General features: G+C 42.2%; 1 protein-coding gene across 3 annotated transcripts in view; it reads right to left on the bottom strand.

Annotated features, from left to right (window-relative positions):
• Positions 1–24059, bottom strand: part of GALNT13 (polypeptide N-acetylgalactosaminyltransferase 13) — a gene marked incomplete at its 3' end in the record, with an annotated part of 686573 nt that overhangs the window by 58068 nt on the left and 604446 nt on the right. For all 3 annotated transcript variants that reach the window (XM_084642901.1, XM_084642899.1, XM_084642900.1), the window contains 2 exons: positions 23144–23283; positions 8656–8754 (listed from right to left, as the gene is read on the bottom strand). In XM_084642901.1, the coding sequence (XP_084499027.1) occupies positions 8656–8754; positions 23144–23283 (239 nt within the window). The remainder of the gene's footprint in view (positions 1–8655; positions 8755–23143; positions 23284–24059) is intronic.

Here is a 24059-nt window from a genome sequence, read left to right as displayed (position 1 = left end):
ATTTCACCCCGATATCCTAATTAAAAATAAATTGCAAAAGGCTAAATGCTAACAAAAAGGTGCTTAACAAATCAAACATACTACGTATGTTATGGTCATCCTTTAAGATTATATGTAGAATATAAGTGAAAAAGGCAATGGGGACATTTGCAGGTTATTTTTTTATTCTCGGGCTCTGTTCAGCTTTTAATTGTCTGCACAGCTCACAGAAGATTTCTGAGAGTCGTTGCTTTCATAGCCATCAATAACAATGAGGAGTCCTTGTAGCACCTTAGAGACTAACAAATTTATTTAGGAATAAGCTTTCATAAGCTATAACCTACTTCATCAGATGCATGGAGTGAAAAATACAGCAGGCAGGTATGGGCTGTATATTTATACCTGCCTACAGAATTTTTCACTCCATGCGTCTGATGAGGTGGGTTCTAGCCCATGAAAGCTTATGCCCAAATAAATTTCTTAGTCTCTAAGGTGCCACAAGGACTCCTTGTTGTTTTTGCTGATACAGACTAACACTGCTACCCCTCTGAAACCTATAGCCATCAATGTTGCCCTTTATTCTAAAGGTTACCCCCCTCTCAGAAGCAGCTGCATATAGCGGAATCCAGTCTTACATTGCTCCTTAATTCTAACTTTTTCTGTACAGGGCAGTGGAGCTTAATGAAGGCACCACAGAGCAATTGACAGTCAGTTCTGAAAGTGGAAGTTCTGAAATGGAGCTGGAGCTGCTAGCAACCGGCTCAAAAGTCTGTGTTCTTCCTCTACAAATGGTGATCACCAAGGAGGGAGCCCTATATGGAGGGAAAGAAGGCAAGATTCCCCTCACCTTGTCTCCATAGCCAGTGAAAGGTGTGATGAGCCCCAAACCTCTGCAGCCAGTAACTTTACTGGGTGAAGGAGATCCAAGCCTCAACATGTATGGTCACTTTTTATTTTTTTAAATGTAAAAGAGGTCCTGAATAGAAGCAGGTTTCTCTGGCCCCACTTCTCTGGCCACACAACTGGGTTGACCACAGCTCCCCACACTTCTCTTCCATAGCCAGCACTGTTTACTGACCCGGTGGGTAACTTCACTTTCTGCATGGTTAACCTGGAGCATAAGAGCCATATGAAACCTTTTAGAGCTTCTGAGCCTTAGTAGCACTATAATGCAACTTTTAGTCAGAATAAAAAAAAACTTTACTTTTTCAGATTTCACTTAAGGAAAATATCCAGCTCAACCTAGACAGCCCTTGGGACCTAACTTACAGCAGGTTCTGGGGCTACTCTATGGACTGCAGCATGGCCAAAAGTCTCCACAATGTTGCATACTGCGACCTCACCCCATATTGTCCCTCCTCCCCAACCTATACACCTGGCAGGTCCCCTACATCAGTGCTGGTATAGGAGTCCTCAAAATGCAGACTTCTGGATCCTTCTATAGCTCTTGCACCAGGAGAAACCTCCCTAGGCTGGACATGAGGCATTTAGGGCTCCTTTATGCCTCACTGGCTGGTTTACCTGAAGTAAAAAGGCTAGAGCAGAAGTGAGGATCTCACCTGCAGTCTCCAAACTCAATTTTTTTTTTAGTTCCTTACAGTCTGACTCTACAAGGGGCTGCACATTTCCAGAGATGAACTGAATGCTGCTCACAGCACCATGGAGGAAGATCTCAACACCTTGTAGAACTCACTCCAAATCAGCAACTGTAATGTATAATTTAGGTTGACTATGCATTTATTATTCTTAGAAGAAGAAAACAAAACCCCAACTGACGAACTGAAAGAATTAAAAAATTGAATAGGGCAATTGATGAGGAGTGGTTCAGTTTACCATATTTATTCCCTCATTTGGATAGCTCTGAAATTTTTATCTGGATGCAACAAAAAAAGGATTTTTATCTAAAGCTTACATAGCCCTATTATATGGGAATAGTCATTTTCTGCTTTTGCTTTTACTAGTCTCAGATTTACAGTCAGCTATTACATAAAATATCCTTCTTATTCATGAAATTTAGGAAGAGTACTTTGCAAGGTAAAAAGATTTGGTAAAAGCATCAATCTCTAACATTGCATTAAAATAAAGCAGAACATCACCCCGAATAAGCCAGCATCTTTAGAAGAAATCAGCTTTCAGAATTACCATGTAAGACTCGTGATGTTCCATTACAGCAGGACAGGATAGAGCTGAGCAACCATGACTAAAGATTCCCAGAATAACGTCCTACAATATGGTGGACTGAAAGCCAAATAGGAAAGGATTGCCGAACTGTGAGGTTAAAATGGAGAAACAGGGATTGCAAAAGTCACCACAACATCACTGCATAATACCTTTAGAGCAGTGGTTCTCAAAGCCGGTCTGCCGCTTGTTCAGGGAAAGCCCCTGGTGGGCCGGACCGGTTTGTTTACCTGCCGCGTCCGCAGGTTCGGCCAATCGCAGCTCCCACTGGCCGCGGTTTGCCGCTCCAGGCCAATGGGGGCTGCGGGAAGGGAGGCCAGCACAGCCTTTGGCCCGCGCCGCTTCCCGCAGCCCCCATTGGCCTGGAGTGGCGAACCGCGGCCAGTGGGAGCCGCGATTGGCCGAACCTTCGAACACGGAAGGTAAACAAACCGGTCCGGCCCGCCAGGGGCTTTCCCCGAACCAGCGGCGGACCGGCTTTGAGAACCACTGCTTTAGAGGACTTTAGAAACACTGGGTCAAATTCACACTGATTTACAACAAACAGCAGGCCTTTGGCAGTGTTTTGCAAGGAAATTCACCTCCTTTCACCATCAACGACTTCCCTGGAGTTTCATGGTGTGAGGTGAGTTATGTACATATTATCATCTGCATTTTTCTGGTGGGGAAGCTGAGGCAGAAAGGTTAAGCGGCTTGCCTGAGGAGAGAGAGGGGTTCAGTGTTAGAAATGGAATTAGGACTCATGAATTCCTGGTATGTGAGCCTCACCTCTGCTCCAGACTCTTTCAACTGGGGAAAAGGACCAGAGTGGGGTAAAGGAGCCCTAAAAGTATCATATACAGCTGGGGAAGGTGACCCCAGTGCCAATACTACAGAGATAGCTGTAAGGCTCCAAGGACCTCACTGCAAACCGTGGCATGGGGGAAAGTTGAAGAAGGGCAGGAGGCAGTGCTTTATTTGTGCAGGGCTGAGTCCCGGCACCTCTAGACTTAGCAATCCACAGCCCCTGGGCTTGCTGCATCAGTTATGAATGCAAAAAAAAAATTGCTTGAGCCCTGGCACCTCTTCCATTACAAGTTAAGCAGGAGGTCTTTGCTGGGTGGGGGGGGAAGGGGTGGGGGAAGGAATGGAGAAGGGGAGATCTTTAGCACTCAGCAGAATTGAGAGTCTGGACAGCCATATGGCAGCCCAAAGAAACTGTTGTAATTTAGACAGTCCCTTGAAGCTGTGTAAATTATGTGCAGCCTCTTGCACCTAGAACAGTCCAGGATTAGGAGGATACAAAGGTGGCTTCAAGCTACTTTAGTCACTACCCCGGAGCTGTGAGTTCTGTGCTGTGCTTCTTAGGGTATGTCTACACTTCGAGCTGAGTGGGTGTGACTCCCAGCTCGCTAGCATGCTAAAAATAGAGTGTAGCCACAGCAGTACCCCGAGTATGTGCCTAGGGTCTCGGAAGGGCATGTACTCAGCGGCTAGTTTATCCTGCAGCTCATGCTGCTGCAGCTACTCTCTATTTTTCGCAAGCTAGCTCAAGCATGCCTCCTTGAGCTGAGAATCATACCCTCACTTTGCCACTTACATAGCTGAGTTGCAAGTGTAGACCAGGACAAAACAAGTTCAGCACAGTTTCAGAAAGTCATCGTTTAAACCAGCTTCAGCATAAAATTAAATATGTAGCAAAAGAAAAAGAAATGCATTTATCTACTACTGTGTACATTTCATAGCTCACTTGGATTTTTCACTGTTTTTCTCTCATTGCATTTGCCTTCATCGTTCCTCCTGTCAATCCGACATCAATCTGTGTTTATATTTTGAAAATATAAAATCTCACTCCTTAATTTTAACCTGTTGCTAAAACTCAGAAGACTGGGAAAAAAAAAAAAAAAAAAACACTGCACAGGGTCTCTTCTAATCTAGGCTTCTCAAAAGGTGACCTCTTTTGTTCATTTAGTTCTGAAGATTTAGTGACTAAAAAGAAAAGCTAAGAGGTATTACAAGAAATGTCTGTTGATGGTTTTAAATTTATTTTTATTAAAAACAGCTCACTGGGAGAAAGGCAGGCCTTTTTGCTATTATACTGAATGTGTCAAACACAATACAACCACTGGATCTCAAGAAAGGAATTCAAAATAAGAGAAATGAATGAATGATGAACCTTGAAATTCAAGCTTTTTTGTTTATTTGACTTACCTTTATAAGAGAAAAAGAGTGATTGATTATATATTCTTGCTCTTCCTACAAATGTGTGTGACTAAGGGAGACATTTCCCATCTATTACCATAGAGAGCCAATATCATTAAATTTTAATGTTTAAAAAGAAAGCTTCTTTTGGTAAAGCTAACATATAGGAGTAGCAATTGTAAACTTCCATTAATCTCCAGTTCAGGCTTCTTTTATTTCTTTTTCTTGGGTGTGAATGAAGGTAGGATTAGATTATTGTTATGAGCAGAGGCTCTATTTCTGAATATACACAGTAACAGAAACCGCTTCCATGGTAACATAATACAAGAGTAGCCAAAGCCATGATGCCTATGGAGATGATTCCAGCCGGGTAAATCACATGGCTGACTCATTGTCTAACTGACCAGTAAAATCAACTGATTTCAACTAAAATAACAAAAATCCTAGAAGTCAGCTATTGCAAAAGTGGAATTACAATGAAGGGGCTTTACCTAATGTCTGATTTTGATAAGCATTAATAATTCATTTTCCTGTGTGACTCACTTATCGCCAGTGTTCCATCGAATCAAAAATCTATCTACAGGTACAGATTTAATTGCCACCTCCCTCCCTCCCCGCCCACCATCAAAAGGTGGGGAAACTTAATGGGGCCAGCAATGAAAGGGATACAGTCCCAGGAGTAAGGAAGAGAGACATTTGTCAAGGTATAATAGGTAGCTCCTCCCCCTGGGAGTCTCTGGCACCCACTGGCCAGCTAAAGGAGACGGGTGTTGATTGGCCAGCATTCCCCAGGTTCCAGGATTAGCCCAGCACAGGGGCCACATGGACTCCTTTCAGGTCCAGTTCAGCAGCCCACCCTACCCATCTGAACTAGGAATGGGAACTCAGCCTGACAGATGCTGCAGGGTCTAGCCAATCGCCTGTTTAGGGAGTCAGGAAATAATTTTTTTCTCCCTTGGGCCAATTGGCAGATGACCAGGGAGATTTTTGTCTTCCTTGCAGCACCTTCAAGCCACAGTGGGTTAAGTAGGAACATGCTTAGTACCCAGCTGAGTTACTGGGGTGGAGTTGTTTATTCGTCACAGCATGCAGCCGGTTTCCAGTGCAGCTAAGAGAATAAAATGAACGGTTTCCAAAGGTAAAAAACCTAGTATTTTGATGATAGTCCTTGGGCTCATGTGACAGGGTGAGACCTTTTAGCCCTCGCAAGCTGAGGTCCCCACCCTGCTGTACAATTTGTCCCCTTCACACGGGTTGGGGGGGGAGAGGATGCTAGGATTCAGAGAACCGAGTCTTGGGGGGTAGTCTGGGGAGATCCTACCCTGTGTTATGGGTTATATGGTACAGAGCCCTGTAACCCTTCCACTGGAACCAATTAAATGCCTGATATAAAAGAGGATGGGTGATGGGGAGGTAGAGCCCCTCCTCTGTTTTAAAGTTTAATACAAGTTGTGGCCTGCCACTTAATTTCATGCACGTGTCCTCATTTTGCTGCTGTGTCCATGTCAAAGTGTATATGCTCTTTCCACTCAGACATCAGTACACAAAATCTATTGACTTTATTTAGAATCATTTCCCCATAGCAGAGGGCAGTATTTGACCCCAGACCCTTTAAAGTTTTTCCCTGGCACAGAGGCCAGTTTTAAAGTTGCAGTAAGTTGTACTGTACAATTTGCAGCTTTTTAAAAAAGCGGTTCGTAGTTAACTCATCAATGCACCACACATTAGTGGTTAGCAGTTATCTGAAATGCACAGGTCTGCATGACCATGAAGCCTATCAAAGTATTATATCCTGGCAACATTGCTAAAATGTAGGATCAAATAAATCTAACATATAGTACTATACATGGCTTCATAATCACCAGAGCTCATTTTCTTAAGACTTTAAATGCAACATTTTTTGTTAAAGAAATGTTAAAATATATGGTCTTTTCTAATATTTTAGCCTTAAAGTCTCTTGAAATGCTTTTGACATGTTACAATTACAAAATATTTTGAGCAAGATTTGTGAGCCATGAGATATTTGTCTTTGCCTCAAGCTGGGAAAGCTTGTATACTTTTTGTTCAGAAATTCTAACGAGCCTGGTATTATTTTTGACATCCTTTTCCATCTGAAATAGTTCAATTCCATAGCTATATTTTGTTAGCTATACAATCCCTCTAGCACTTACATTCTGTCCTATTTTTCTGTCTCATTATGAACTCCCATTAATGATAATAGGAGTTATGTATGAGTACTAAAGGATAATGGACCCCTATATTTAGGTCAAATATGAATGGCTCAGCAAAAATAACACCAGAAATATAAGATAAATAATTTGCATAAGCAAACATAGGGATTTGAAAGTGCAACGGGTAAATGCACACTCTGCATGTGCATCCACTGTGCTTACTTTGGAAATGTCGCCCCTAATGTGCATGTATGAGGGACAAAAATAATCTGGAGATTTAAGAATCCTTCAGTGGAGTGTGACACCAGCCCAGGGGAGCTCAGAATCCGCCATTGCCATTCATTAAAGAAAAATATTAGAGCCCAATCCAGCAAACACAACTACCAGGCAAAGCTTTGACTGCCCTGAGTAGCCTCATGAATGCTAGTGGGGGTCACTCATAGTGGTAAGCACTGTTGTGATAATTGGGTTTACAGATTTACCCTAATTGGGAGTTCAATTGTAAAAAGTCAGTGCTAGTTCATAAGCTGTAACAATAACCTACAACAACAAACATTGATGGGAAAAAGTATGAAATAGTCCAAACAAAAAGACTTATTGATCTAACTCAAAGACTTTGTTAAGATCATGCTTGGTTAACAAGAAAAGTGTAAAACCAGAAATCAGTGAATCAAAATTGGTGTGTTAGAAACTAGACCTAATTGGTGGACAAAATAATGACAAGATGGGCCATTCTCTTTTTGGGTTCTTAAAGAAAGACTTTGGGAGAAAAATTGGCTACTGGAGTGAGCTTCATCATCATGACTACTATCCCCTCACCTCCCCACGCATCTCCTGGGAACCCAGGTCCTCATCATCCTAATCCTGGGAGATGTCCAGACCAGACCAGGCCAGAGAGAGGGACGCAGATGACACGACCACCTCTACCAGCTCCAGCTGAAGCCCAAACACCCTGGTGGGATGAAATGGGATTTGATTTTAACAGCAGCAGCAACAGCTCCAGCCCATCTCAGCTAACTTCTCTTTTCCCAAAAGGGACAGTTATTACCCTCTGATACCATCTCAGAGACTGCCAGACAAGGGTTTTTTTTCCCTTCTAAAAGCTCTCTCCAGCTAAAGGGAAAGGGAACAAGGGATGTTGTTAAAGTGAAAGCTTATTTAATACTTTATATTTCAAATGCTATAACTGTTTTCCTTCTTCCTTTATCTTTAATAAAAGGTTAATATTTTTAATGCTGTGTTTGCCCTGGTACTACGCAGGCTGAGGTCTCTGTATACCAAACCCTGGACCTTGTTTAACACTGTTTAATGCTGGACAGTGACTGGGTTATATTAACACCTTTAGCCCATATATTCCATCTTAATTAATACAACAGCACACATTTTTAAAAATTATGACTATGAGGTTGTAAGCCATCCAAAGTCTCATCCATTTCCATAAAGGATATTTTTTCCATAAGCAAAAAAATAAGTAAACATTCAGGACCAAATGTTCAAAGCTGGTGTCTACATTGCACCTTAAGGTCTTTGTTTGCTTACAAAGAAGAAAAATGTATTCACTCAAGAGTTTGGCCAGAGCTGTAAATGGTGGTCTGTGTGTACAATTTATAGGTGTTCAAAGGGTACAGACACTATCTGAAAATTAGGCCTTTTGAGTATTGTTAAAATTCATAAGTGGCAGGAAGTTAAGAAGTAAGTTTGGAACTCTGTCTTTATCTTTCATTATTTTGCTCAATAATTGCAACTATAGCTTTTGTTTTGTAACCTCTGAATACCGGGTGATTCTACACACCAACATTTCTGCTGCAATACCAAAGCACAATTAGGTAAGTAAACTGTTTCAATGCTGCCAAAAATAAAAGGTACATGGGACAACACATGTTGTTGCCCTGTGAACATGAAGCATAATATTTAAATACCAGCACTTAAAAATACCATCCCATTCTGCATCAGTGAAGAAGCAACAGTGAAGTACTGAAGGGAGAAATTTTAGCTTTGACTCTTTTTCAGCCTCAGCATTACCTTCAGTGAATTTAAATCAGGCTGTTTATATTATTTAGATGATTGTTGTGCCTTAGTTTCCACACCCGCAGATTAAAGAACATCATTCTTTAAGCAATTACTGTGTAGCTATTTTTTTTTTTACCTGATTTCCTCCCATGCCATGGCAGTTGAATATACCCACTTTTTCATTTTCCTTGCGGCCCATGTTATCCAAACATTGGTTGGTTTCAACATTTCTGATCTGAAGAAAACATAAAGGTGAAAACAAATGCAGGTAGTTAAAAGGAAGAGAAAAAGAAAAGAAACCAGAAGACTCTGCAAAAAACATTAGGATTAAATTTGTAGACCTAGATACTACAGATGCTCTTTGAAAAATGTAATTCCAAACCTCACATTTATGTGTGAAAATAAGATAACTGCATGAGCAACTACCCGTCTGAATGTTCAGTTACATGATCCGAATGCACCAATGTTTTAACCTGCAACATGTGCATTCCCAGCTTTGAACAAAGAACATCTCCAAGCACATGAAAAATATCACAAAGCAGCGCATTGTGATTTAAATGTGTTACTTGTATGTATAAAAATTCACCTCTCCTTCTATGTCAATGGACTGTTTTGCCTTAATTATCTAATAAAATATTACCTTTCCGGAAGAAAGTGACATAGGACAAAATTATTTGTCTTCAAATTGGTTGTTGTTTTTCCAAGTGAAGCAGGGCTGACTCCACTCTCCATTTTTCCCAGGTAGATCCGCTGAGTAACACACAGTTCTGTGTGTGGTCGTTTCAGATAAGACCTTAAAGACTGAGGCCCCACCTGCTCTGCACAGACTTTAACAATCTTATGGCGCTTTCATAAGTGTAATGGTTTGCCCTAATGCCCTTTGACTAAAAGTGGTTTCCCCTCCCCCACTGTAATACAATATACTGTGCAGTGGGTTGTCACCAGCATGTGTTGCCCATATTTTAACACGGGGCTCCAACTAAACATTCCCCCTTACTCTGTGACAACCCTTCCATCCTCACAGGCATACACAATTAGAGAGGCCTGAGAAATTTGGAAATCTGTTTATTTTCTCCATTTAAACAAAACCATACGCTCAGAGCAATAGACATGGAATAATGCACTAAATGGGAAACTTTTCTTCAATGCACTTTAACAGCATATTTTATAGTTTGCTCCTGAAAATACAATGATGGCTTGACTTTCCGTAGTGCTGAGCATACAGAGTTCCCACTAGAGTCAGTGGGAACTTAAGGTGCTCAAATCTCTGAAAATCAGACCACGAATATATTGATAGTTTATCACAATGTCTAACAAATGCAATTGTGTGTGTGCACGTGCATGCATGTAATAAAGCAAACGTAGCAGATACCCCATATAGAATCTATCACCCACCCCCCCAGGGAATACTTTTTAAAATATTGTTGGCACAATCTGGTGTATTCCTAAGGCAAAAATATTTGCTCTTCAAGAATTCTGGTAAGATGATTTTCTAGTATCTGGGTATCTGTCTAGGTCCTTATATTGCGTCCATCAACATGGTGCCTGTGTGCCTACTTACCAGACAAGTGGGTGAATTCAGAAACAGTCTCCTCAACCCTTGCCTTCACTTTGTAGACAGAACTGAAACAAGTGACACTACAATCCCTTTTGAGGCCCCATCAGCACACCACGTGATACTGTCTGGCACCCCAAAGTTTCAATGAAGCTGCATGTACAAAATGTGTAAAGTTCTCATCATACACAAAAGTTATTCTTTTATTTATTATCCTTCTTCAGAAGAAAGGAGCTCAGACCCTAAAGAATGTGTCTTACAAATAAAGCGTTTTTTCCCCTTTCAGTAGGAGAGGGGGAATTTCCAACAGCAATACACAAAGTACAAATGCATCTTTAGCTCTCATGCATCCTTTATGAAAAACCATTGTGATACTGCATAATTCCAAAATACTTCAATGTCTTGATTAAACATTTACATGTAATACAATTATCCATCAGCTGCAATTACAAATACCACTTACTGGTGCCTAACTGGTATTGTATGTACGGGATAAATCCAGCTGGAATGTAATTAAATCAGAATTAAATCACCGATACAAGTAAAATCAGATTATTTTAATATATTACACAATACCAAGGAGGACTGGAAGGGGACGGTCTTTACAACCTAACAACATTGCTTCTTAATCAGCTAAAGGAGGTCACTATTCACAAACACAAGGCTCTCATTCAGATGCTCAGTGGTCTTATTTTACAGCCCTCTTAGGCCTTACTGGCCCAGGGGAAAAGTGGCTCTGACAAGAAATTCAACTAGGGAATCTTGCATGGTGACAGGCTTATCACTAAGATATTTGAGATGATAAAGATATTTCTGTTTTTAAATTGCTTTCCTTCCCTCAGAGAAAACCATCAGGGTGTTTGTTCTTAAACAGTTTATTTATTTTATCTCAGGCTTGTTTAAATCTCTGCTGTGCAAGTTAGATGTGTGGCTTTCTGGGGTATCTGAGATCCCTAAGGCTGTGTAATATGCCCACACACCAGCCTGATCTCTTTAGGGACAGGTTGATCTGATGTATATGGAAACAAGCCATCTGCTCTGCAGACAGGAGCTATGAAGCTGCTTGGGGGATTGAGTTCATAGATAAGTAAGTAGTGCTACTCCCAGTTCTAGCCCTATCCTTCTTCATTGGCAGTCCACAAAATGATTGCAGTGCAAAGTCTGTAGCAGGCTTCATGTCTGACTCCAATGAGGGGAAAGGGAAGGTTCCAGGACTAGGTTGTTCTATTATTAAAAAGCAGAAGCAGCTTCAGCTGCTGGAGACTGGGGACTACTCCTATCCGGAGACTGGGGCAATTGGAAAAGCTGTTCTCCATGTGTGGTGGGGGAGAACCCTCTCTCACATGGTTGTTGAAGGAGGCTCTCTGTCCAAGCTTTATTTGCCTTTTCACACCAGCATTACATTATTCACTCATATTAAATGTGTGATCCGCTAGAAAGGCTAGACCCTTTTCTGCAGTACTTCTGCCTAGCCAGTTATTCCCCATTTTATATTTGATTTTTCCTTCCTAAGCATAGTATTTTGCATTGTCATTATTGAATTTCACTTTTAATTTCAGACCAATTCTTCAGTTCATCAAGATCATTTGAATTCTAATCCTATCCTCCAAAGTGCTTGCAACCCCTCCCAGTTTGGTATCATCAGTAAATTCTATAAATATGTTCTTGTAACACATTGCTGGGAATACCGACAGCTGGGAGCCACTGTTACCTCTCTGCCTGAGCAAGAGTGAGTTTTGCTGGTGATTAGACTGTGTGTCAGCTCCCTGCCACACCAGAATCCATCACCAGCAAACTCCTTAAGGGCTCTCCTGGCCCAAGCCTTGCCTAGCAGGTAACAATCAGTGAACTCCAGACACCAAACTCCGCAGATATGTTTCTCTGCAGTGCATTGCCCCTGCCATTGTGCATTCACAGAAGATGTTGAGTTCACTGTTCAGTACATCACTGCTCATTAATTTAACTGGGGTACATATAGCCTTCCCTTCAAACAAAGCACTGAATTGGTTTATAGTAAAAGTATACAAAAGAGCCCTGATTGAGTGATACCAAGTAAAAGGGATCAAGATAGAGATGTCACAAGCAAATACAAGTGAAAACATGCATCCAAAAGTCTAAAACTTAATCTAGCAAAATACAGTCTTTGTTCTAGATGGTTTCTCTCACCACCATCTCCGTTCCAGCTTTTACTGGCCAGCCTGGCTAGGACCTATCACAGAGATCAAATTGTTTGGTTTCTTTGTCTCCTAAGGCAGAGGATAAAGATAATCTCTCTCGCTCTCTCTCTCCTCCTTATATCCCCAAAGGGATATTTTTGTCTTATAAGTCAGGAAGGCCACCGGGGGATTCAGTCTCCTCTGCAGTCCGGGGGATTCAGACTCCTGTCTGGGGTGAAGAAGCCCTATTAATTATCTGCATCTCAGGTTCAGGATCTGGATAGGCCCTGCTGGTTTAGCTTGATGGCTTTGTTTACTGCTAATTGAGGTAAACCCATATTCCTTTGTCTGGGACAGACCTGTTTATCACTTTTACCTAGGCTAGGCTATCTGGCCTTAAACAAGTTAGTAACATCATACTAAGGGAATTCATAACTCACATATAATGTTAACATACGCATTTTACAATGATATTAATAATCAGCATGTTAGCTTTCACATGACACCTCACAAAGCATAATTTGTACAATTATTATTACGGTAGTGTGTATGCTGTGAATACATGGGTGCCTAGCATCACAACGCTCAACTCCATCAAAGTTATTAATGAAAATATTCAATAGTAGTCAACCGAGGACAGACCCCTGCAGGACCCCACTTATATGCCCTCCCAGTTTGACAGAAAACCATTAATAAGTACTCTTTTAGAATGGTCTTTCAATCAGTTGTGAACCCACCTTAGAGTAATTTCATCTAGACCATATTTTCCTAGTTTGTTTACGAGAATGTCATAGGGGAATGTGTCAAAAGCTTACTAACATCCAGGAATATCAAATCTACTGCTTCCCCCATCCGTTACCTCGTCAAGAAGGAAATAAGATTGATTTGGCATGATTTGTAATTCACAAATCCATATTGACTATTACTTACCACCTAATTATCCTCCAGGTTTGAACAAACTGATTGTTTAATAATTTGTTCCAGTATCTTTCCAGATATCAAAGTTAGGTTGACTGGTCTATAATTCCCCATATCCTCCTTTTCTTCCCTTTTGAAGATAAGAAATGTTTGCCCTTCTCCAGTGTGTTGGGCCTCACTTGTCCTCCACAAGTTCTCAAAGATACTCTCCAATGAATAGTTCAAAGATTGCTTTAGCTATTTCTGTAAGTACTCTAGGGTCAAATTCATCAGGCCCTGTGGATGTAAATACATCTAACCCAGCTAAACAGCCTTTAACTTGTTCTTTCTGTGTTTTGGCCTGGGATCCTGCCCCCGGTTGTTGTTGTTAATTGAGTTAAGCATCTGATTACCATTAACAGTTTTAGTGATGAATGAAACCAAAAATGACAGGTTTCAGAGTAGCAGCCTGTCAAGTTTCCTTCCCCACTCTGAACTCTAGGGTACAGATGTGGGGACCTGCAGGAAAACCCCCTAAGCTTATTTTTACAAGCTTAGGTTAAAACTTCCCCAAGGTATAAACTATTTTACCTTTTGCCCTTGGATTTTATTGCTGCCACCACCAAGCATCTAACAAACATATAACAGGGAAAGAGCCCTCTTGGAAACGTCTTTCCCCCCCAAAAATCCTCCCCAAACCCTACACCCCCTTTCCTGGGGAAGGCTTGATAAAAATCCTCACCAATTTGCATAGGTGAACACAGACCCAAACCCTTGGATCTTAAGAACAATGAAAAAGCAATCAGGTTCTTAAAAGAAGAATTTTAATTGAAGAAAAAAAGCAAAAGAATCACCTCTGTAAAATCAGGATGGCAAATACCTTACAGGGTAATCAGATTCAAAACATAGAGAATCCCTCTAGGCAAAACTTTAAGTTACAAAAAGACACAAAAACAGGAATATACATTCCATTCAGCACAGCTTATTTTATCAGCCATTTAAACAAACAGTATCTAATGCATATCTAGCTAGATTACTTACTAAGTACTAAGACTCCATTCCTTTTCTGGTCCCGGCAAAAGCATTACACAGACAGAGAGAACCTTTGTTTCTCCTACCCTCCAGCTTTGAAAGTATCTTGTCTCCTCATTGGTCATTTTGGTCAGGTGCCAGGGCGGTTATCCTAGCTTCTTAACCCTTCACAGGTGAAAGGGTTTTTCCTCTGGCCAAGAGGGATGTTAAAGGGATGTTCCCTTTATATTTTTGACATACCCCCCAAATCACAGATAGGATGAAATGCTGGCTGTGATTTCTTCCTGGAGCTCTAGGAGAAAACAGAGTTAATAAGACACATGCACTTCTAAATATATGACCAAGTATATAAAGACTAACAATATTTTCCACCTCTCAAGGACGATTTTAACCAGTTGATTCTGGGAAACTTTCATGGGAGAGTGCATCAGCCACTTTGTTAGAAGCTCCTGAGATGTGTTGGATGTCGAAATCAAAATCTTGGAGAGCTAAACTGCACCAAATAAGTTTTTTTGTTACTTCCTGCGGCGGTACAAAGCCACTGTAGCGCAGCACGGTCGGTTTGCAGGTGGAAACGCCATCCCCAAACATATGGGTGTAGTTTTTCCAGAGTGTAGACAATGGTGTAACATTCTTTTTCACTGACTGACCAGTTGCTTTCCCTCTCAGACAGCTTCTTGCTGAGAAACACTACAGGGTGGAATTCTTGATCTGGTCCTTCCTGCATTAAATCTGTTCCTACACCACACTCGGACGCATCTGTGGTTACTAGGAATGGTTTGTCAAAGTCTGGGGCCCTTAGTACAGGGTCAGACATGAGTGTCAATTTAAGCTGGTTAAGGGTCTTCTGACACTCTTCGGTCCACTGAACAGCATTTGGCTGTTTCTTTTTGGTTAGGTCTGTCAGTGGGGCGGCGATCTGGCTGTATTGAGATACAAATCGCCTGTAATAACCAGCCACGCCTAAGAATGATTGAACCTGTTTCTCTGACTTTGGGACAGACCACTTTTGGATAGCATCCACTTTGGCTTGTAGGGGGCTGAGAGTTCCTTGACCCACCTGGTGTCCAAGGTAAGTCACTCTGTTTAGGCCTATTTGACACTTCTTAGCCTTAACAGTTAGTCCTGCCTCCCTTATGCGCTCAAGGACTTTTTGTAGATGTTCCAGGTGTTCTGCCCAGGAATCCAAAAATATGGCTACATCGTCAAGGTAGGTGACTGCATATTCTCCTAATCCCACTAGGAGACCATCTACAAGTCTTTGGAAAGTGGCAGGGGCATTTCACAGCCCGAAAGGGAGTACATTAAATTCATACAGCCCGAGATGTGTGGTGAAGGCTGACCTTTCCTTGGCGGATTCATCTAGCGGTACCTGCCAGTACCCCTTGGTTAAGTCCAAGGTAGAGATGAACTGGGCCCGTCCCAGTTTCTCTAATAGTTCATCTGTGTGTGGCATTGGATAGTTGTCTGGGCGAGTTACAGCATTTAGCTTATGGTAGTCCACGCAAAAATGTATCTCCCCATCTGGTTTGGGAACTAGAACCACTGGAGATGCCCATGCACTGCCAGAGGGGCAGATTACACCCAGCTGTAACATATCCTGGATCTCCCCTTCTATAGCAGTTTTAGCTTGAGGAGACACCCGGTAAGGTTGGACTTTAGTTGGGTGAGCATTACCTGTGTCAATGGAGTGGTATGCCCGTTGAGTCAGTCCTGGGGTGGCTGAGAACGTCGGCGCGTAGCTAGTGCACAACTCCTTGATCTGCTGTCACTGTGTATGCCCAAGGGTCATGGAGAGGTTCAACTCTTCCATGCCACCAGCACTTTTCCCTTCGTAGTAGACACCTTCAGGCCACTCAGCGTCATCCTTTCCCTGGGCTGTAAACTGACAAACCTTTAATTCTCTGGAATAAAAGGGCTTTAGATAATTAATATGGTACACCTTAGGCTTTTGGTTTGAGGTGGGGAATGCTATGAGATAATTAACAGCTCCCAGGTGCTCCTGGACCATGAATGGCCCTTCCCACGACAATTCCATTTTATGGGCCTGGAGCGCCTTTAAGACCATGACCTGGTCCCTTACTTTGAAGGAACGCTCTCTGACATGTTTATCATACCAGGCTTTTTGCTCCTTTTGAGCATCCTGTAAGTTTTCTCTAGCAAGGGCTAAAGAGGTTCGGAGGGTGTTTTGTAGGTTGGTTACAAAGTCCAGAATGTTAGTTCCTGGAGAAGGTGTAAATCCCTCCCATTGCTGCTTCACCAACTGTAACGGCCCCTTAACCTCGCGGCCATATACGAGTTCAAATGGTGAAAACCCTGAACTGGGATGTGGTACAGCTCTGTAGGCAAAGAGCAACTGCTGCAACACTAGGCAAAGAGCAGCTGCTGCAACACTAGGTCCCAATCATTGGAGTGCTCATTTATGAATTTACGTATCATGGCCCCCAAAGTCCCATTAAATTTCTCCACCATGCCATTTGTTTGATGGTGGTAAGGAGTGGCAACCAAGTGATTTACCCCATGAGCTTCCCAAAGGCTTTCCATAGTTCCTGCCAGGAAATTAGTCCCTGCATCTGTGAGGATGTCGGAGGGCCAACCTACCCTGGCAAAAATGCCTGCTAATGCCTGGTACACACTTTTAGCCCTGGTGTTGCTCAGAGCTACTGCTTCTGGCCATCAGGTGGCAAAATCCATGAAAGTCAGTATGTACTGCTTTCCTCTGTGTGTCTTTTTCGGAAAAGGACTCAGAATATCTACAGCTACTCGCTGAAATGGAACTTCAATGATGGGGAGTGGCTGGAGAGGGGCTTTGACCTGGTCTTGGGGTTTTCCCACTCTTTGGCATACCTCACAAGACTGGACATAGGTAGAAACATCCTTGCCCATTCCCTCCCAGGGGAATGACCCCCCCAAACGGTCTTTGGTCCTGTTCACCCCAGCATGGCCACTAGGGTGATCATGGGCTAAGCTCAAGAGCTTGAGCTGGTACTTAGTTGGAACTACCAACTGTCTCTGAGGATGCCAGTCTTCCTGATGTCCACCAGAAAGTTTCCTTGTATAAAAGTCCTCTTTCTACAAAAAACCTGGATCGATTAGAAGAGCTGAGAGGTGGTGGGTTGCTCCGTGCTGCCATCCAAGCTCTCTGGAGGCTTTCATCTGCTTCCTGTTCGATCTGGAACTGTTCCCTTGATGCTGGAGACTTCAGTTCCTCATTGGATTGTGGACCTAGGCTTGGTCCCTCTGGAAGCGATGTAGGGATGGGGCTGCTTCCGCTGACTGTGAATCGCTCTCCGCTGGTGCACTATGTTGGGGTTCAGGCTCCGGCTGAGCCTCTTGTGTAGGATTATCGGCTGCTGCCGGTTCAGGTTTGGTGGGGCCCTCTGGTGTTGGGGTTGCAAGTACTGGATTCAGTGCTGGCAATGGGTCTGGTGCTGGTTGTTCCACCGGTTCCGGTTCCGGGACTTGTTCCTTCTGGGTCTCTGGGACTGGATCCACTACTGCTGTTGCAGACATTGGCTTGGGGTCCGGGTCCACCTCTGACCTGGTCCTGGTAGAAGTTTCCGGAACAGACCTAGGCGTGACGGCTTGTTTAGCCTGGCTGCGGATGACATTCCCACCCTCTTGGCTAGCTTCACATGATTGGCCAAGTCTTCCCCCAACAGCATGGGGATGGGATAATCATCATAGACTGCAAAAGTCCACGTTCCTGACCAGCCCTTGTACTGGACAGGCAACTTGGCTGTCGGCAAATTGAAAGAGTTGGACTTGAAGGGTTGAATCGTCACTTGGATCTCTGGGTTAATTAAATGGAAGCATGGATAGCTGACACCTGTGCTCCAATGACCCTCCACGCGGTGACCTTCTTCCCGCCCACACTCACAGTTTCCCTCCGCTCCGAGGCTATCTGGGAGGTATCTGGGCCTGAGGACCTCTGGTGTGATTTCAGTGCAATGAACTGTAATCTGTTGGGGTTCTTGGGGCAGTTGGCCTTTACCTGCCCCAGCTCGTTACATTTAAAACACTGTCCAGCTGACGGGTCACTGGGGCGAGGTGGTTTTCTGGAGAATGGTGTGGCGGGACGATAAGGTGGCTGGAGGGTTCCTTGGGGGGTAGTTGGGGCCTTGGGCTGCCCCTGGTAGTAGGGTGTGGTCTAAGGTTGTCCCTTCTGGTATCCGCTCCAACTGCAACCAGTTTTTTTCTTTTCTGCCACCTCCACCCATTTGGCTCCAATCTCCCCCACCTCGATTACAGTTTTGGACTTCCCATCTAGGATGTATCTTTCTATTTCCTCAGGAACACCCTCTAAGAACTGCTCCATTTGCATTAGGAAGGGCAAATCTACTGGAGATTTAACACTTGCTCCCGATATCCAGGCATCCCAATGTGGTAGGCATGTCGGGTAAATGACACGTCTGGTTTCCACCTTAGGGCTCTGAACTGCAGACTGGAATGCTCGGGTGTTAGCCCCATTCTGATTCTCGCCTTGGTTTTAAACAGTTCATACTGGTTCATGTGGTCCTTAGGCATTTCAGCCGCCACCTCAGCTAAGGGTCCACCGAGCTGCGTCTGCAGCTCTACCATGTATTGGTCTGTAGAGATGCTGTACCCAAGGCAGGCCCTTTTGAAGTTTTCTAAGAAGGCCTCGGTATCATCGCCTGCCTTGTAGGTGGGGAATTTTCTGGGATGGGAAGTGGTACCTGGAGAAGGATTGCTAGGGTTTGTTGGTATATTCTGCTGAGCCTTTGCCTTCTCCATCTCCATCTCCAGTGCATGCTTCCTCTCTTTTTCCTTCTCTTCCAGTTCTTTGTCCCTTGCCTCCATTGCTCTCCTGTGGGCAGCCTCTTGGTTCTTTTCTACCTCCATAGCTCTCTTGGTTTTTTTCTGCCTCTTTCGCTGCCTCCATTTCTTTGTCCTTTGCCTTCATAGCTCTCCTGTGGGCAGCTTCTAGGGCTTTTTCTGCCTCTTTCACTGCCTCCAGTCTGGTTAACTCCAATTTGTGTTATGTCTTGGTTTCTCTCATGTTTGCCTCTCTGTTTTTAACTAACTTTACACCCTAAAGTTAGAAATAAAACAAACAAAAAACTTGGCTTGTAAAATTTTGCTCTGCTGTAACCGGATACCTATGTTCTCTGATAGTGATTGTCAGCCTACAGAAAAATCCTTAAAAAAAAAACAAAAAAAAACCAAAAAAACCCCAAAAACTTAACACCTTTGTCTCCAGGCAAATAGATGGAAAACCCCTCTAGTTGCTCTTAGGTTAAAAAAAAAAACACTTCAAGTCTGTGAAGACTTGTGAATTTCCCTGCAGGAGGTTAACTACCCTGCCCTTAGGTAGAGAGAACTCCAGCTCACCAAAGACAATTCCCTTTTGTCTCTGCTCTGGCCCCCAATCAGAGACAAAAAGAAAACTAACTGCTTTCAGCTCAAAACCTGCTTTCCAGCAGCCCAAAGGAAAAAAAAAATCCTTTTAAAATCTGTGCTTCTGGTTCAAAAAATCAAAATGATTTCAAGTTAATCCCACCGCTCTGCCACCATGTCAAGGTTCCTTCCCCACTCTGAACTCTAGGGTACAGATGTGGGGACCTGCAGGAAAACCCCCTAAGCTTATTTTTATAAGCTTAGGTTAAAACTTCCCCAAGGTACAAACTATTTTACCTTTTGCCCTTGGACTTTATTGCTGCCACCACCAAGCATCTAACAAACATATAACAGGGAAAGAGCCCTCTTGGAAACGTCTTTCCCTCCAAAAAATCCTTCCCAAACCCTACACCCCCTTTCCTGAGGAAGGTTTGATAAAAATCTTCACCAATTTGCATAGGTGAACACAGACCCAAACCCTTGGATAACAATGAAAAAGCAATCAGCTTCTTAAAAGAAGAATTTTAATTGAAGAAAAAAGCAAAAGAATCACCTCTGTAAAATCAGGGTGGTAAATACCTTACAGGGTAATCAGATTCAAAACAGAGAATCCCTCTAGGCAAAACCTTAAGTTACAAAAAAACACAAAAACAGGAATATACATTCCATTTAGCACAGCTTATTTTATCAGCCATCTAAACAAAACAGAATCTAACGCATATCTAGCTAGATCACTTACTAAGTTCTAAGACTGCATTCCTTTTCTGTTACCGGGAAAAGCATCACACAGATAGAAAGAGCCTTTGTTTCTCCCCCCCCCTCCAGCTTTGAAAGTATCTTGTCTCCTCATTGGTCCTTTTGGTCTGGTGCCAGCGAGGTTATCCTAGCTTCTTAACCCTTTACCGGTGAAAGGGTTTTTCCTCTGGCCAGGAGGAATTTTCCCTTTATATTTATGACACAGCCGCAAAAAGAAAAGGAGTACTTGTGGCACCTTAGAGACTAACAAATTTATTTGAGCATAAGCTTTCGTGAGCTACAGCTCACTTCATTGGATGCATTCAGTGGAAAATACAGTGGGGAGATTTATATACACAGAGAACATGAAACAATGGGTGTTACCATACACACTATAACAAGAGTGATCAGGTAAGGTGAGCTATTACCAGCAGGAGAGCGGGGGGTGGGGGAAAAGTGGACACTACGGTGCTAATAAGGTGAGGCCATTTCCAGCAGTTGACAAGAACGTCTGAGGAACAGCCGGGGGGAGGAGGGTTTTACTTTACCAGTCCAGACAAGAGATCCACTTCCAGGATAGTCACATAAACACTATCCTATACCGGAAACCTACTGACCGCTATGCCTACCTACATGCCTCCAGCTTTCATCCAGACCACACCACACGATCCATGGTCTACAGCCAAGCTCTACGATACAACCGCATTTGCTCCAACCCCTCAGATAGAGACAAAAAAACCTACAAGATCTCTATCAAGCATCCTTACAACTACAATACCCACCTGCAGAAGTGAAGAAACGGATGGACAGAGCCAGAAGAGGACCCAGAAGTTACCTACTACAGGACAGGCCCAACAAAGAAAATAACAGAACGCCACTAGCCGTCACCTTCAGCCCCTGACTAAAACCTCTCCAATGCATCATCAAGGATCTACAACCTATCCTGAAGGACGACCCATCAGTCTCACAGATCTTGGGAGACAGGCCAGTCCTTGCTTATAGACAGCCCCCCAACCTGAAGCAAATACTCACCAGCAACCACACAACAGAACCACTAACCCAGGAACCTATCCTTGCAACAAAGCCCGTTGCCAACCGTGTCCACATATCTATTCAGGGGACACCATCGTAGCGACTAATCACATCAGCCACACTATCACAGGCTTGTTCACCTGCACATCTACCAATGTGATATATGCTATCTTGTGCCAGCAATGCCCCTCTGCCATGTATATTGGCCAAACTGGACAGTCTCTACGTAAAAGAATAAATGGACACAAATCAGACGTCAAGAATTATAACATTCAAAAACAAGTTGGAGAACACTTCAATCTCTTTGGTCACTCGATTACAGACCTAAAAGTAGCAATTCTTCAACAAAAAAACTTCAAAAACAGACTCCAAGGAGAGACTGCTGAATTGGAATTAATTTGCAAACTGGATACAATTAACTTAGGCTTGAATAAAGACTGGGAGTAGATGGGTCATTACACAAAGTAAAACTATTTCCCCATGTTTATCTCCCCCCTCCCCGTTTCTCAGATGTTCTTGTTAGGTGCTGGAAATGGCCCACCTTGATTATCACTACAAAAGGTTCCTCCCCGCCTCCTGCTCGTAATAGCTCACCTTACCTGATCATTCTCATTACAGTGTGTATGGTAACACCCATTGTTTCATGTTCTCTGTGTATATAATCTCCCCACTGTATTTTCCACTGAATGCATCCAATGAAGTGAGCTGTAGCTCACGAAAGCTTATGCTCGAATAAATTTGTTAGTCTGTAAGGTGCCACAAGTCCTCCTTTTCTTACTTTTTTTTTTAAACCAAAAAGGCATTCAACACATCAGCTTTGTCTGTTTCATCCATTATTTTCTCTCCTTCCCCATTAAGTAATAGACATATACTGTCCTGTGTCTCTCTCACTTCTGCTTTTTTCAGATTTCCAGTATTATTATCTATAGGTGCAAAAATCCACCTTTGCTGCTCAGCAGGCAGCCAGCAGCTGAAATTGACAAGCAAGAGTTTTAGTTCACAGATGCTGCCAGAGTTTTTGTTCCCGTTTCCATAGAAACTGAGGCCATATTGATGAAAATATGGTGTTTTTAATGACTATTTTATAATTTTCACATACCCAGGTTTACCATTCCGACATTCTCTTCCAAAACTCTATTATTTCATGCTTATTAAGTATGTTCTAACACCATGTTTGACTTACTTTTTAAGTAGTTAGACTAAAAAGCTTACTGTGGATTTTACTTTGCATAGCAATTCCCAATTCTTACAATGTTGAGGTTACTTTGCTGAATGTAAGAAAAACACAAACCCTTTTGATTGCTGTTCTACCAGTAGTTATCTTTTTGCACAAGTATTTAGAGCTTTTAAAAGTCAGCTCAGATAAAACATAAAATAATATTTCAAATAGTAAATTATCTGACATTTAAAGAGGTCTCTGCATTTTGTTGCATTAAAATCTGCTGCTTGTTAGGAATGTTTGATACTCACCTGTAAACTACACCACCAGATGACAGGGCATAAACGAATAAACCGATTCGTCAAAAATGACCTCACTTATATTACCACATAAATGCTACTGGAAAGCATTTTCTCCAACTAATGCACATTATTTTCATTTTAAAAGTATTAGTCACAAGCATTATTTTTCCAACATGCCATGCAGTTAAAAATATAAACCTTTAGGTCTGAACATTTATGAAGAGGCATCCCCTTATGAAGCATGCAAAAGAAAAGCAGCAGAATGTTTAAAATAAAAAGATCGGGTGTGGGGAACATTTCAAAGCATTTAATTGAGAATGCTACAGAAATTCTAGCTATTTAGCAATGCCCCCATATTCACAATGTATTTTAACTTAACCAAAAGAAATAATTCATACCTCACCAAGTGAATAATAGCGTCTTGGAATCTGGGAGTCTGGATAGATGTTTTCTAGGTACCATGAAAAGGGTTTACACTTCAGATTTTCTCTTAGTGCTTTTCTGACTGACACATCACCATAATCCACTTTGACAACACCTGGAATTTTTCAGAGAAATACATAATCAATGTATAGTATTCTATACAGCCACACAAAAATGTCACTGATCATTTTATCATTTTCTAATTCTTATAATTATAGATCGACAAGATACAATTGTATGTAGCAGCTGTTACAACACTGATATTTTTGCTGCCATCCACTTTAGGAAATGAAGGGCTAATAAAAACAATATTTGTTCTATTTATAATTTGCTAATATGGAAAAATATAGCCATACAAATGTCTTGGTTCCCATGTTGGATAGTTAATTACATATGGCATGAAATATTATTAATTTACTATCTCAGAATCAAAATTAAATTTGAACTAACCTAAATGACTGAAATCAATATCAATTTATCCAGCTTCATTTTATATAAAAAGATTTCAATGCAGATTATTTTAAGTGCTACGGTTTTCTTTTGCTTTAGTTTACCAGTGGTTCTATGTGCTTTGATTTTCTAAGAAAGAAAGAAAAAAATAGCCATCTAATTTTTAAGTACAGATTTAAAAGGCATCTTGCTGGGGTTTTAAAATTTAACTAATTGTTTTGAGAAAAATAACTTGAAAGGAAGATGGATTATTTTATCAAACCCTCAAAAAATAGTTCATTGTCTTTAAAAAGTTGACCAACTGTCATAAAGAACCCACTGTCTTATTACAAGTATGGAAGTAACAGTGCTGCTTTTTTCAATCAATTTTGTTATTTCTATGGGAGAAAATCCTGCCTTTCTTTTCCGCTACTCTATGGGTGCATGCACTGAGAACTAATG

Source organism: Lepidochelys olivacea (assembly GCF_965140295.1).
Source record: "Lepidochelys olivacea isolate rLepOli2 genome assembly, chromosome: 11".
In the NCBI taxonomy this organism is placed as follows: Eukaryota; Metazoa; Chordata; order Testudines; family Cheloniidae; genus Lepidochelys; species Lepidochelys olivacea.
The sequence above is the reverse complement of the archived record's forward strand: the minus strand, read 5'-3'. Positions and strand labels throughout refer to the sequence as shown.